The 14,791-nt window shown below is 46.4% G+C and overlaps 1 protein-coding gene across 2 annotated transcripts; it reads right to left on the bottom strand.

Moving 5' to 3' along the window:
• Positions 1-53: 53 nt before the first annotated feature.
• LOC141069595 (E3 ubiquitin-protein ligase FANCL-like) lies at positions 54-12,008 on the bottom strand. Of its 2 annotated transcripts, none has more exons than XM_073559298.1 (3): positions 11,566-12,008; positions 7,052-7,110; positions 54-1,972 (listed from the first exon to the last, which is right to left on the bottom strand). In XM_073559298.1, the coding sequence occupies exons 1-3, from the start codon at positions 11,743-11,745 to the stop codon at positions 1,873-1,875; spliced, it is 339 nt and encodes a 112-aa protein (XP_073415399.1). In that variant the 5' UTR covers positions 11,746-12,008; the 3' UTR covers positions 54-1,872. The 2 variants fall into 2 exon arrangements, with proteins under 2 accessions (XP_073415399.1, XP_073415400.1); XM_073559299.1 differs by lacking the exon at positions 11,566-12,008 and adding an exon at positions 10,928-11,129 and having other exon boundaries at positions 69-1,972.
• Positions 12,009-14,791: the final 2,783 nt, after the last annotated feature.

Consider the following 14,791-nt stretch of genomic DNA (forward strand, 5'->3'; position numbering starts at 1 on the left):
GTCTATGGGGGGAAAAAAACGGATCCGCCAAAAAAGGGGCGGATCCGTTTTTTTAGAAAAGTGACGGATTTTGACTGACGTCAAAAAACGGAAATGTGAAACAGGCCTAAAGTCCTGCAATGACTTTTTGATCAATCAATGCCTGCACGAGGAAAGAGACATAGCAAATAAAAAAATATATATGCTCCATTTCTAATTGGAGGTATTTGCTAATATTATTATACCTACTAAATATCACAGACGGGAATACCCCTTTAACTTTAATACATAGGGCTGTGCATTAGTACACCGAGAGTCTCTACAGTTCCACATAAGGACACAAAAAAAGAAAGACACAGAAGCTGGAAAGTTTCATTATCAACTAGCTAACTACCTGTCCACTATATCAGTGGTCCTAACCATGCCTGCAGGTGAGGAAAGAGACATAGCAAATCAGAAAAACTATACTACATTACTAATTGGAGGTATTTGCTAATATTATTATTATTACACTTACTACATATGGGGATAGGATCTTGGAGAATGGAATACATAGGGCTTTGCATTAGTACGAGGACAGAGTCTCTATACAGGGTGGGCCATTTCTACGGATACACCTGGGTGGGCCATTTATAAAGTTGGATCCAAAATGGCCGACTCAAAATAGCCGCTATGGTCACCACCAGTCTTGAAATGTTTTCCCCCCCTCCCATATACCAATGTGCCACAAACAGGGAGTTGATGTCACCAACCATTCCCATTCTATTTAGGTGTATCCATATAAATGGCCCACCTTGTAGTTTCACATTAGGACCCAAAGAGCTCAAAATATCAGATTAAGCCTCTGTTATGGGAAAGACGGTTCATACCATGGCATGTGTTGATGCCACAATTATTTATTGAATAGCCAATTGGGGTTAGGGTACAGCCATACATACTATGTTTAATTATCTTGTAACCTAAAAACTTTTTTTTTCAAAACAGGCCTAATGCTGTGCTGCCTGCAAAAACCAGATAGATATAGAGGAGCGATGCAATAAGTGATTTACGACCAATCTGCTTGTTATTTTTGGCTGTACCCTTAGGGTGCCCTGACATTTAAAAGGGCCCAATGCTCAGCTTAGTGTTTCTGTGTGGGACACTGTGCACCCATCAAAACTTTTGATGTGTCGTCAGACCATGTGAAAGTTGTCTGAAATGAAAATTACTCTTAGGTTTAGAGTGGAATCCTTCTATGTGTGCGAATGTATAATTAGAAGATACTTTTTTGGGCGCATGAAGAAAGGTCAGTAAAAAGTGACACAAACGTCTACTCCCCAGATGGAGACATTAAAAGGAACAGAGAATGTGAAGAGGCCGCTGACACGCCGTAACAAAGATCAACTTAAAAGAGAGCTGAAAAGAGACATAAGGAAATGGATAGATGAAACTTTCCAGCATCCGCGTCGTTCTGAAGTCAGTCTTCTATGTGACAAGTTTGTGTCCTCCTTTCAGCCACAGTTTAAACTAGAAATAAAGGTTTTCACATAAAACTTCATCAACTTGTAATAAATTCAGATATCATGCAGGAACCTACTAAACCTGACAAGTGTTAAGTTATACAATGCACTCGACGGCCCTGACCCTCCCTTATACAGCTATCGGACAAACGATGTTTCAGCGCACAGCCGTTTCTCCCAACTCCCCGTACACATCAGCATTCGGCCGAGCGCTCAGGTGTTTTCTATGGGGAGAGCGGAGTTAGTTCCTGCTGCAATTTATCAGCATACACAGCAAAATCATCTAGCAATTAAATTCACACCACCCGATACCTCATCACCCAACAATATCCGTCCGGGGAGAGTCATGATGTTCCCAGTTTGTCCTACTTTTATCTAACGTGTACTGGGGCCTTTAGCACAGAATGTCAATATCCATACAGCGGTCATGTACCTGCTTCACGATGTGCCGATATCCCTGCAGCACTTTCTTTAACTGCCAACTGCATTCTAACCTGCCGAGAAGCCGAAAATCTGGTTAGTTACAGAACAGTAAGACGGTACTGAAATGGTTGGCGATTGGGGGACTTTACTGTGCATGTTCTGCCTATACATTAAAGGGGCTGGCCACTACTTTACACGTCCCTTTCATATAAACTAACTGCCACAGATCAGATTTCACTAAACATAGTGGTTTCCAAAAGTTTTCACCCCCTTGGCATTTTTCCTGTTTTGCTATCTCACAACCTGCAATTTCACTGTTTTTTGTAAAGGGATTGCGTCAGTTTATGTAAAGAAGATGCCTACAACTGTGAACATTTTGCTTTCTTTTTATTGTGAAGCAAACAACAAACAGGACAAAATAACTGAAAACTTCAGTGTGCATAACTATTCACCCTCTAAAGTCAGTACTTTCTAGAGCCTCCTTCTGTGGCAATTACAGCTGCAAGCCGCTTTGAATAAGTCTAATGAGATTTCCACTTTTTGCTACTGGGATTTTTGCCCATTCTTCAAGGTAAAACTGCTCCAGCTCCTTCAAATTAGATGGTTTCCTCTGGTGAACAGCAATCTTCAAGCCTGACCACAGATTCTCAATTGGATTAAGGTCTGGGCTCTAACTAAGCCATGCTAAAACATTTACACGTTTTTTCTTACACCACTCGAGTGTTGCTTTAGCAGTATGCTTTGGGTCATTGTCTTGTTGGAAGGTGAACCTGCGTCCCAATCTCAAATCACTGACAGACTGAAACAGGTTTTCCCTCAAGAATATCCCTGTATTTTACACCATCTATCTTCCCCTAGACTTGAACCACTTTTCCTGTACCTGATGCCAAAAAAACATCTCCACATGATGCTGCCACCACGTTTCACTGTGGGAGTCATACGCGGTGTTGGTTTGGCGCCAGAAAGTGTTTAACTTGGTGGCCAGTTTTGGTCTCATCTGACAACAGCACCTTCCTCCACCCGAGACTCCCACATGTCTTTTGGCAAACTCAAAACGAGCCTTACAATTTGTGAATGGAAGTAAAGGTTTTTTTCTGCCCCTTCTTCCATAAAGGCCATCTCTATGGAGTGTACAGCTTATTGTGATCATATGGACAGATACTACAGTCTCTGTTGGGAACTCTGCAGCTCCTTCAGGGTGACCTTTGGTCTCTGTGCTGCCTCTCTGATTAATGCCCTCTTTGCCTGGGCTGAGAGCTTTGGTGGGAGACTCTCTTGGCAGGTTTGTTGTGGTACCATGTTCTTTCCATTTGATGATAATGGATTTGATAATAGGGGGATCATCAGAGATTGGGATATTTTTATGTATTTTTTTTTTTTTGTTTTATAACCCAACCCTGACTTGTACTTCTCAACAGCTTTGTCCTCAACTTGTTTGGAGATCTCCTTGGTCTTCATTACACAGTACCCTGTGCAATGTATATACACCTTGCTGTATTCCTATTAAAATGTGAATATGTTCAGATCTCTCCCCATCCATCCAATCATTCATGGTGGTTGGTTAGTGGTGCTGCCGCCTCTGTGGCCTTTCAGAAAAGGTAAAGTGCATATACTGACTGACAATGTGACACTTAGATTGCACACAGGTGGACTTCCTTTCACTAAGAATGTGACTTATTGAAGTAATTGCTTGCACCAGAAATTTTTGGGGGCTTCGTAGCAAAAGAGGTGAATACATATGCACATGGCAGTTGATCACATAAATTGAATTTATGCCAATAATTTTCTCAAGTCACCAACTTAAGACTATTTAGTGCTGATGTAACACACACAAACTGGATTAAAAAATATTTACACACAGATTGTAATGTAACAAAATAGGCACAAAAAAAGCCAAGGGGGTGAATACTTTTGCAGACCACTGTACCTTCTTTTGCCAAATCCTGCTCTCTAACTAAATCTCTAGCTGAAGATCTCCTGATTCCTCCCTCTGTTCTGATGGGGTGAGCAGAGTTTACCGTGTGGGTGAGCGGGATACATTCAGCAGAGCTCACTCTGTTTCTGTGAATGCTGCCAGCTCTTCCTGCTGACCCAGCTCCCTGCATGTATACAGCAGGGTGCATATACATGTGCACACCCTGCTGTGTACCCTGTGTAATGTATATACACCGTGCTGTATGGCTTTCAGATGTCTCCACATCCATCCAATCATCCATGTCAGTGAGGTGGAGTAGGCAACAATCTTTATGGTCAGTGCTAATGTAATGGCGCTTTGTGCCTTACGGCCATTTCCTACAGTGTCCAGTACAGAAAATGGTGCTGATGCTTTGTGTGATTCTGGGGGAGGAGTTACAGCCCAGCACAAGGAATGATGGGAAATGTATTAAGAAGGGAGCAGAGGATTCTAAAGAGGAAGTGATCATTGGGACAACAGAGCCGGGACACAGGAAGTGAAGCAGAAAGGCATAAACTGTATATGGGGGTCATTAGGGGCATTATCCTTAAGGAGTTATGGCAAAACCTAGAACTGAATCAGGGTAGTGGACAACCTCTTTAAATACTGGCACCCGATAAGAGTGGTGGGGAACCAGAGCAGTGTCAGCCTGGAAACAAGTGGGGTAATAGGATCTCTGTGTCCCAGTGACGAGTCGGCGACATCCGGTGGCACACCTCACGAAGGATAGCTGTAGTGTTTCCTTAATATTACAGTAATGCACTTCACTCAGTGGAGATTAGAACAAAATCAAGTGACTTGCCATTCATTCATTTTTTACTCTTTTTCACGTTCCATTAACAGTATTTGCAATGGGAAAGCTCATACAGACATGTCCATTCACCAGGGCCAAAAAGAGTGTCTTGTATGGAGTAAGGTCGACAGTGTGGACTGTTCCACTCCAATGATGCCACGGTATGCCTATGCAATGCCATCCTCCAGAACTGTACGTTAGGAGATCCCTCCCCTTGCGTGTCTCCAGCAGTGTGAAAGAGCCCGGAAAGCAAATTATGGGTGCCAGGTTGTACAGTCCGAATGTCTGTATGCGAAGACCACCAGCTTTCACGTCTTCTGGCTGCTTATCTAAGAAGAACAATGTGATTGATAGTCCGAAATCGAATGTATACAATCGACATCCACTCGAAGGGTTCCAACTACTTTATTTTAATGTGTATGGGGCCTTTATACTGAGCAAACGATATCAATCTTGAAACACTATGTAATCATGTAGCATCATAATGGCTGTAAGAAGTAGGCACTGACGGGAAAGCGGTGGCCGACAGAGAGGCCATTAACCCTTTACTGACATACGACGTACTAGGTTCATCATATGCCGGCTCCCAGACTTTGATGCGGACTCACAAGCCAAGTCTGCATATTCGCTGGCAGATTATGGCTGTGATAATCACCCTCACCTGCCTCCAACAGCCGCGGGTGGAACAGAGCTCTGCCTGCAGCGGTTATCCAGTTAAACTCCGCTGCCAATCTGAGACAGCAGCATTAACAGCACGCCGGCAAGGGGGCGCATCATTCTGTGCATCTGTTGGCGCTGCCGTGACATGATCGGGGGGCGGGGGCGCCAATGGGTTGCCATGATGGCCAGGGGTCTATTGAAGATCCGCGCGCCTGTCTTGACGGCACTCCTGTTCCTGGCGCTCATAGGAGACTGTGATTTTTGCTATATACAGCGATTGTGGTATTGCATAGCAGAAGGGATCGGATAATTTCAGTTTCAAGTCGACTAACAAATACAGTGAAAAGTAAAAAAGTAGAAAATTAGTTCTACTGGTAATTGTATTTCCATGACAGCACACCAGAAGGTAGTCCCTCTCATCCCCTAGTGACAGGAAACACACTACAGGTTAAAAGCTCCTCCCCACCTCCCCCAACCACCCACCTCACCCTCATTGGTGCCTTTACCAGTTGCCACAGCAGGATAGATGCAACTCCATTTTATTTAATTCTCTTACACAAATGTTAACTTCACATAAGTACAGGAAATTCAAGGGAGGGAATGTAAGGGTGCGGTCATGATGGACTTCTGGAAATACAGTTACTGGTAGGACTAATTCCTACTTTCCAGGATGTCACTCCTGATAGCACACCAGGAGAAATACCAAATGAATGGACTTAGGGAGGGTCTACTGCCTGAATGACTTTCCTTCCACAGGCCACTTCCATCTTGGAACGTCTACAAAAGGTATTCAGGCTACACCAGGCCTCAACCCTACAAATCTGGTCCACAAAGACTCCTGCCCGTTCAGGTCACAAAGCAGAGATTGACCTAGTAAAAAGAGATCTAACACCTTCTGGCTGTGCTTTCCCTTCCGAGGTGTATGCCAGGGAAATTTCGGATGTAAGTCTTCTTGTTTTTGCGTCGATGTTTGAATCCAGCCTCCACATACAGCAGAAATGTCTTACATCCACTGAATGAAATATTCCTTCTGGTTGTTGGGATGTCGGCAATAGGAGGCTAGGATAACCTGCTGATTTAAGTTGGCCCTGAAAACCAGTTTTGGAAGACACGCTAGGTCTAGTCTAAGTATGATACGATCTTCGCGAATAGGTAGATAAGGATCTCTAACCAACAGGGCCTGAATTTCCCATATTCTCTTTGCCAACCTGATGGATAGTAAGAAACTTGTCTTCAAGGAAAGAATTTTGATACTTATGTCCTTCAGTGGTTCATAAAGTGACTTACACGTGGTATTCATTGCTAGGTTTAAATCTCACAGAGGCACTGGCTTCCTAATTGTGGGTCTGAATCTGGTAATAGGTCGGGGATGGTTTGCTAACGGATAGTCAAAAATGATGCTCAGTGCTGAAATCTTGACTGTTGACCTACTTGGCCTCAGACCTTTCTCGAATCCTAGTTGCATCCATCCTGGTGTGGTAATTGGTAAACACACAGAGTAAGGTGTGAGGGGCCTTTAACCTCTATATGTTTTAATCACCCCCTTTCAACCCATTAAAAAAAATAAAGAAATAAAAAAAAAACAAAAACACATTTGATATTGCTGAGCTCATAAAAGTCCGATATATCGAAATATAAAATAAGTTAATACTGGCTATTCATTTTGCTTGCCTTGTGTAGCTCTTCATCGATATCTATACATAAAAGTATAACTACTTTACCACGATATGCTGCGTGCCATACCTGGCATTTTGTAGTTGTAGATCTGTTGGCAAAATGACCCTGAGTCGAAAGTCCTTTTCCTGTTGGAAGGGGAAAAACAAGCTAATAAAATAACAGAAACGCTAAAAAGAAACAAAAGCAAGCCACTTGTAACTAAACTATCGTAGGCGCTGGTACAAAAGGTGAACAAAACATGATACCGCTTACAAATGTGCATGCATCACAGCCGCGTCAGGTGCGGATGTCAGTCCAGCATCACATGTAGGAGCTCTATTCAGAGGAACAGCACTTTGTGTTCAACCATAAAGAGCTGCCTCTTACTTTTGTGTAAGGCTGAGTTCACATGTGGCGTTTTTTTCGTGTTTCCGGGGCGGTTTTAACCGCGCAATTTTGCCGCGAAAAATAAGCATTCCATGCATTGCTATGGGATTCCGCAATGCTGTGCTAATGCTGCGGTTTTTACTGCGGCGGAATCGCTTTGCGGTAAAAAACGCAGCATGCTCATTAATTTCGTGGAATCGCGGCGATCCCGCACCCATAGGAATGCACTGTGCACACCATGCGAAAAGTAAGCAGAACATTTGCGGATGGTACCCATGGTCCAGAGGAGAGGAGACTGTCCTCCGGGCTCTGGGTACCATATCCCTGTAAAAAATAGAATTTAAAATAAAAAATATTGTTATTCTCACCTTCTGACGTCCCGCACAGCCTTCCCGCCTCTCTCCACGCTCCCGGTCCTAGTAAGCCTTTGCGAGCGATGATGTCCGTTCTCGGGGGATCGTGAAGTCTCACGGTCATTCGCGCGATGACGTCGCGATCACGGACATCATCGCGGTAACTGTCGCAAAGGATTACTGGGACCGGGAGCGTGGAGAGAGGCAGGAAGGCTGCGCGGGACGTCGGAAGGTGAGAATAACAATATATTTTTTTTATTATTATTATTTACATTCTATCTTTTACTATTGAGGCCGCATAGGTGGCCTCAATAGTAAAAAGTTGGTCACATTAGTCAAACACTATGTTTGATGAGTGTGACCAACCTGTCAATCAGTTCTCCAAGCGATGCTCCAGATCACTTGGAAAACGCTAGCAATTCTGAAAGCTAATTACGCTTGCAAAATGCTAGCTTTTCCGCGGGAATTTAAAATGCGATTTTCCCGTGGAATGGAATTCCGGAATTCTCACGGTAATTTCCGCGAGAGTTCCGCTACGTGTGAACCCAGCCTAATAGTTACAATGGCAAAAGGATGAATAAAACACTGAGGTTCATACGAGTTAAAAAACTGCTTTCTCTTAAAGGGTCTTGTACTCAGGAGGCATCACTTACCGCAGCTGGATAGGGAAGCTCATGCACACGGCTGTGTTACAACTCTGTACACTATGGACTTATTAGCAAGGCTGCCCTAAAAGTGTATAGTGCCCTTAATATTCTTGTGCTGCACCAGTTCTCTAGAATGAGCTACCCCAATCAATTAGGTTAATTCTCAATGGCCACAGTATTAAAGAGGACATGTTGGCAGGATTGTGGACTTTTGGCTACAGGCATGGCTGTAATGGCACTTTAAAGCCGATTAAAATGATACCCTTTGGAAGAAATCTGTGTTGTAGTTCTGTAATTAGCTGTTAAAAGTTTTATGTTAAAGCGCAAAAGAGAACAACAGTAGTCGTAATCACCCAATGTGTGTGCGTGTGTATGTATATATATATATATATATATATATATATATATATATATGTATATATATATATTTAGATCTAGCAAGGAGTATCATAAAAATTAACCTAGTTACAAAATACTAAGCAGGTACCAGGTGTGCACAAAAAACAACACAGAATACATATTGTACATACAGCCAAAACAGAAAACAATATTACATAAAGTGCCCACGTAGAATGCATTGGGAAGATCTCATCATTATCTTTTACCAATCGGTCATAGAACAGAGCGCTGCAGGAAGGGGAAAGGTCAGTATGTAGAACCTATAAGCCCCTGGCATGCCCCCTGTGAAGGACTCCTGTCCTAATAAGGGCAGTACCCAAGTGAAGCTTTAATCTTAACCCTAAAAACTTTTTCCTAGGGGTTTTGGCCCAATTACAATGGCCTCATCAGGGGAATTTGTGATAACTGCACAGCTATATATACTGAAACTGATTATTGGGGTTAATATATGAAGGAGACCAACTACTGGGGTGCTCTACAAAGAATGCTGATAATTAAGGAACTATACAGAGGGCACTGAGTATCGGGGCGCTATGCGGAGGGCACTGAGTATCGGGGCGCTATGCGGAGGGCACTGAGTATCGGGGCGCTATGCGGAGGGCACTGAGTATCGGGGCGCTATGCGGAGGGCACTGAGTATCGGGGCGCTATGCGGAGGGCACTGAGTATCGGGGCGCTATGCGGAGGGCACTGAGTATCGGGGCGCTATGCGGAGGGCACTGAGTATCGGGGCGCTATGCGGAGGGCACTGAGTATCGGGGCGCTATGCGGAGGGCACTGAGTATCGGGGCGCTATGCGGAGGGCACTGAGTATCGGGGCGCTATGCGGAGGGCACTGAGTATCGGGGCGCTATGCGGAGGGCACTGATTATCGGGGCGCTATGCGGAGGGCACTGATTATCGGGGCGCTATGCGGAGGGCACTGATTATCGGGGCGCTATGCGGAGGGCACTGAGTATCGGGGCGCTATGCGGAGGGCACTGAGTATCGGGGCGCTATGCGGAGGGCACTGAGTATCGGGGCGCTATGCGGAGGGCACTGAGTATCGGGGCGCTATGCGGAGGGCACTGAGTATCGGGGCGCTATGCGGAGGGCACTGAGTATCGGGGCGCTATGCGGAGGGCACTGAGTATCGGGGCGCTATGCGGAGGGCACTGAGTATCGGGGCGCTATGCGGAGGGCACTGAGTATCGGGGCGCTATGCGGAGGGCACTGAGTATCGGGGCGCTATGCGGAGGGCACTGAGTAACGGGGCGCTATGCGGAGGGCACTGAGTATCGGGGCGCTATGCGGAGGGCACTGAGTATCGGGGCGCTATGCGGAGGGCACTGAGTATCGGGGCGCTATGCGGAGGGCACTGATTATCGGGGCGCTATGCGGAGGGCACTGAGTATCGGGGCGCTATGCGGAGGGCACTGAGTATCGGGGCGCTATGCGGAGGGCACTGAGTATCGGGGCGCTATGCGGAGGGCACTGAGTATCGGGGCGCTATGCGGAGGGCACTGAGTATCGGGGCGCTATGCGGAGGGCACTGAGTATCGGGGCGCTATGCGGAGGGCACTGATTATCGGGGCGCTATGCGGAGGGCACTGATTATCGGGGCGCTATGCGGAGGGCACTGATTATCGGGGCGCTATGCGGAGGGCACTGATTATCGGGGCGCTATGCGGAGGGCACTGATTATCGGGGCGCTATGCGGAGGGCACTGATTATCGGGGCGCTATGCGGAGGGCACTGATTATCGGGGCGCTATGCGGAGGGCACTGATTATCGGGGCGCTATGCGGAGGGCACTGATTATCGGGGCGCTATGCGGAGGGCACTGATTATCGGGGCGCTATGCGGAGGGCACTGATTATCGGGGCGCTATGCGGAGGGCACTGATTATCGGGGCGCTATGCGGAGGGCACTGATTATCGGGGCGCTATGCGGAGGGCACTGATTATCGGGGCGCTATGCGGAGGGCACTGATTATCGGGGCGCTATGCGGAGGGCACTGATTATCGGGGCGCTATGCGGAGGGCACTGAGTATCGGGGTGCTATGCGGAGGGCACCGAGTATCGGGGTGCTATGCGGAGGGCACTGATTATTGGTGTAGGGGTGTGGCCAGTAGTTGGGGGCGGGGTCACAGCCCCTGTATGTTCCTCGCACAAGCAGCTTCCTATACAGTGCGCTACCTGAGCCGTGATGAAGCCGTCATACACTCTCCCGCGCTGATCCTGCGGCAAGAGCAGCGGGCACTGACCGAACACGCCGGCGGCCGCCGCCATTCTGTGTGTCCTGAGCTCCGGACACACCAGGTGACTGACAGCCGCTCTCTGCCGCCTTCCTCCAGACATCAGGAACACGCGGGCGCAGGCTGGGTCACGTGACCCGGAGGGGCGGAGTTAGCTGTGACGCAGTGGAGGGGGAGCGGGAAACACACGTTTGGTGTTCACCTCACGGTGTGGACAGCGCCTGCTCCGGCGCGGATAGTGGAGACCGAGGTGTATGCGGGACGGTTGTTACCGCACTCAGTGTGACCTGCAGCAGATTCAGAACGCGGCTCTAGTCAATATGGCAGAACTGCTATTTCTGTCTGTGGGTTTCCCGCACTAATTTCTTTATCCTATACTTTGGCCATAGAGTTCCTATAAGCACAGTTATTCCGGGGTCTTTTTTCCTGTTGTGTTGGGGGCTTTCTGTCACCCCCGAGCTCCTGAGAGCACGGCTTGTTAGGCTGTGTGCACACGAGGCGTCCAGCCATTAAAACTTATTGGGAAAAGCTGCAGAAATGTGATGTGAGGCAGAGTTATAATGTGACCGCTGTTCTCACCTTTGCCCGGCTCCAGACAGCGCTGGGGTGGGACAGGGTGTGGCGACTCCTCAATGACGGGCCGCAGCGGTCCTTGCGCTCACGTCTTCCTCCAGTCAGTGACATGGAGGTGCGCACAACGCGTGCCAGACCCCAACTCGCCCCCTCATCAGGACTGGTGTGAGCATTGCAGGTATCCATAAACTGAGGTCAGAGGGAATCTTCTCCAAAATCCTAATAAAAAAAACCTTGGAAACCTCTTAGTGTTCATTTGTTTCTTCGGTCCATGAAAATGTCTAATTTTTTTCCTGAAGAGTTTGGAAATACAGGTGGGCATATCCATACTCTGAAGCAGATCCTAATGACATTTGCTCCAAATTAAGCCCTGTCCAAACAGAAGGCTGCTAAAAACTGATTCAGGATGGGGCACTCCCTAAAAGTAGAGCGGTTTTACTCAGGTTTTGGACACCTTAAAAAAAAAAAACTGAACTAATCTTGGGTTGTATTCACACTTTGGGTATGTGCACCTGGTGCGGATTTGCCTCTGTAGATCCGCAAGCCATGTACAGTACAATGGAAATCAATGGAATTTAAAAACCACTGTGCTCATGCTGTGGATTTTTCCGCGTGGATTTGCTGCAGTTTTAAATCTGCAGCATGTCAATTCTTTGTGTGGATTCCGCAGTGGTTTGACCCCTGCTCCATTCACCAGGTGTCAAAATGCAGGTCATTTTACCTGCGGATTTACATGCAAATCCGCAGCACAATCCACACCATGTGTACTCACCTTAAGGCTGTGTGCACATTGAGTTTTTGCATTGTTTTTTTCCGCACGGAACAGGTCGGAAACTGCTATAGAATCCTTATGCCAGCAAAGTCAATGAGACTCCTGAAGTGCTGTTGCACATGATCAGTAATTTTCCGCTCCAGATTTGTGCTGCTTTTAAATCTGCAGCATGTCATTTCTTTGTGCTTTATTGCTGCGTTTTTCACCCATTAACTTCAACTGAGTTAGTCAAATACGCAGCAAAAATACAGATATAAAATGTTTGCAGATTTGCTGAGTTTTTACGGACTTCATATCGGGTGTTTCCTATGCTGCCATCTCTGTGAGAGCGCCGGAAATAGCAGTTCTGATTGTCGGTAATGTCACCGGTAAGATCTTAACCATCGGTCAGAGCGCTGTGGGGACATGCTATGTCAGCATGACATCTGTGACATCACATGGCAAATGTGACTGTGATCCACGGTAAAAAGCTTACCATTGGTCACCAGGATTAGGCCGCGATCACAAATGCGAGAAACACGGCCGAGTCTCACATGTTAATACCCGGCACGCGGATCGGAGCATGCAGCCACACATTCCACGCCTGAGTGTCTGGTATTAACATGCGAGACTTGGCCGTGTTTCTCGCGTGTGTGAACCCGGCCTTACTCCAATCGATCGACACCTGCTGTCACTGATTACAGCGAGAGCAGGCAGCGGTTGATGGGTGTAGTTATCAGCCAGTGCCTGTGCTCAAAGTAAAATAAAGTTCAAATAAAGAAATATTGACACAAAAATAAAAAAAACACTATATACTCGCCTTGCACCTAATCCCTGAAGCCCTTTGTCTTCTATAAAATATAAAAAAAATACTCATCGCCTAATTCCCGATGCCCATGTCACCTGGAAAAGAGAAAAAATAATAAAAAAAAAATTTGTCACGTATCCACAATAATACATAATGTTTCACGACGATTCAAATCACTTGTAGACAAGTCACATCAGCTAATGCAACTGCTGCAGCCGGCGACACACTGACAGAGCGTGTAACCACTCCTGCAATGTGCTGTGATGAGAAAGTTTACTGGAGTTCATCAGCTGATGACCTGAAAGCTCTCATGCAGCAGAGTTACCGTAAGTGAGATCACCGGGGTTCATCAGCTGATGAACTCCAGTAAACTTTCTCACCGCAGCTCCACACTACACAATGCAGGAGCTATTACTTTCTGTGTCAGTGTGTAGCCAGCTGTCCTTGAGAGCAGTCACGGCTTTCATAGTCATCAGGATCGTCGTGGGACAATGATTCTGGTCATTGACCAATATGGATTATCTCTTCACTTCGGACAGTTGAGGAATATCGTTTATTATTTTAATTCTGCTACAGGAGACATTGATTTCTGTGGACTGGGCGATGACGTCAGTATGGTTTAATTTGAAAATTTGTCAAAGCAGTCTGTGTCATTTATTCTGGGTTTGTGGTTTTTATAATATCACTATAGGGTTAGTAATGGGGGCTTCTTATAGACGCCTCCTCATTACTAACCTCTGGGCTTGATGTCACCTGGGAATACAAAGGTGGCATCAACCCCTCCAACTATAAACCCACTTGCCACCGCACCAGGGCAAGTGGGAAGAACAAGGCTAAGTGCCAGCATAGGTGCATCTTATGGATGCGCCTTTTCTGGAGTGGCTGAAAGCTCAGCTGATGGTTTTTAGCCTGGGAGGGACAGGAAATGAGAGACTAAAAGACCCCTCCCACCTACACTCACCAGTGTTTTTCTTGTCCCTGTAAGGACAGACGTGGAAACTCTGGTGCTTTGGTTACCTTGGGGAATCGGGGGTCCATCCTCTCCTTCCCCCTGTCAAGAGGTCCGGGGCTGACACCCCTCTAAAGGTTTAAAGGGAACCTGAAAGCTACAAGCATGCTATTCAGCTTCAGATATAGTGATAATCTACAGATAAATACCTTTTTAATCATCTTTGACAGTGTAACTGCAAGAACTGCAAAAGGGAGAAAATTCACAGTGATTACAGTGCTCTTACGGAGTAGTGAGTAGTCACTGTTACAGCTCTCTGCACAGCCCTGATGACTAGAAGTAGGCAGCTGCAGGAATAATCAAACTTCATTTTCTCCCTGCAGCTGCTCTTCCACTTAGGCTACATTCCTTTAGCATTTTCTTATTTTCACATCTGTTTTTAAAACCTGAAGCAGGTAGACTGTCTGGACTTTTATTTATCCAGTGACTCTTAACAGTGGATCAGTGAAGAATGGATGAAACATTGATGAAAAACTGAAATTAAAAGCATATCTTCCGTTTTTCACCCATGTTTAACGAATCCCCATACACGCCAACGGCTGTGTCTGAACTAGAAGATGGGCTAGAATAAGAATCATAGAATTGTAGAGTTGGAAGGGACCTCCTGGGCCATCTGGTCCAACCCCCTGCTCAAAGCAGGATTCGCTAAATCATCCCAGTCAGA

Source organism: Dendrobates tinctorius, unplaced genomic scaffold (genome assembly GCF_039654945.1).
Source record: "Dendrobates tinctorius isolate UK_male_01 unplaced genomic scaffold, ASM3965494v1 ptg000269l, whole genome shotgun sequence".
In the NCBI taxonomy this organism is placed as follows: domain Eukaryota; kingdom Metazoa; phylum Chordata; class Amphibia; order Anura; family Dendrobatidae; genus Dendrobates; species Dendrobates tinctorius.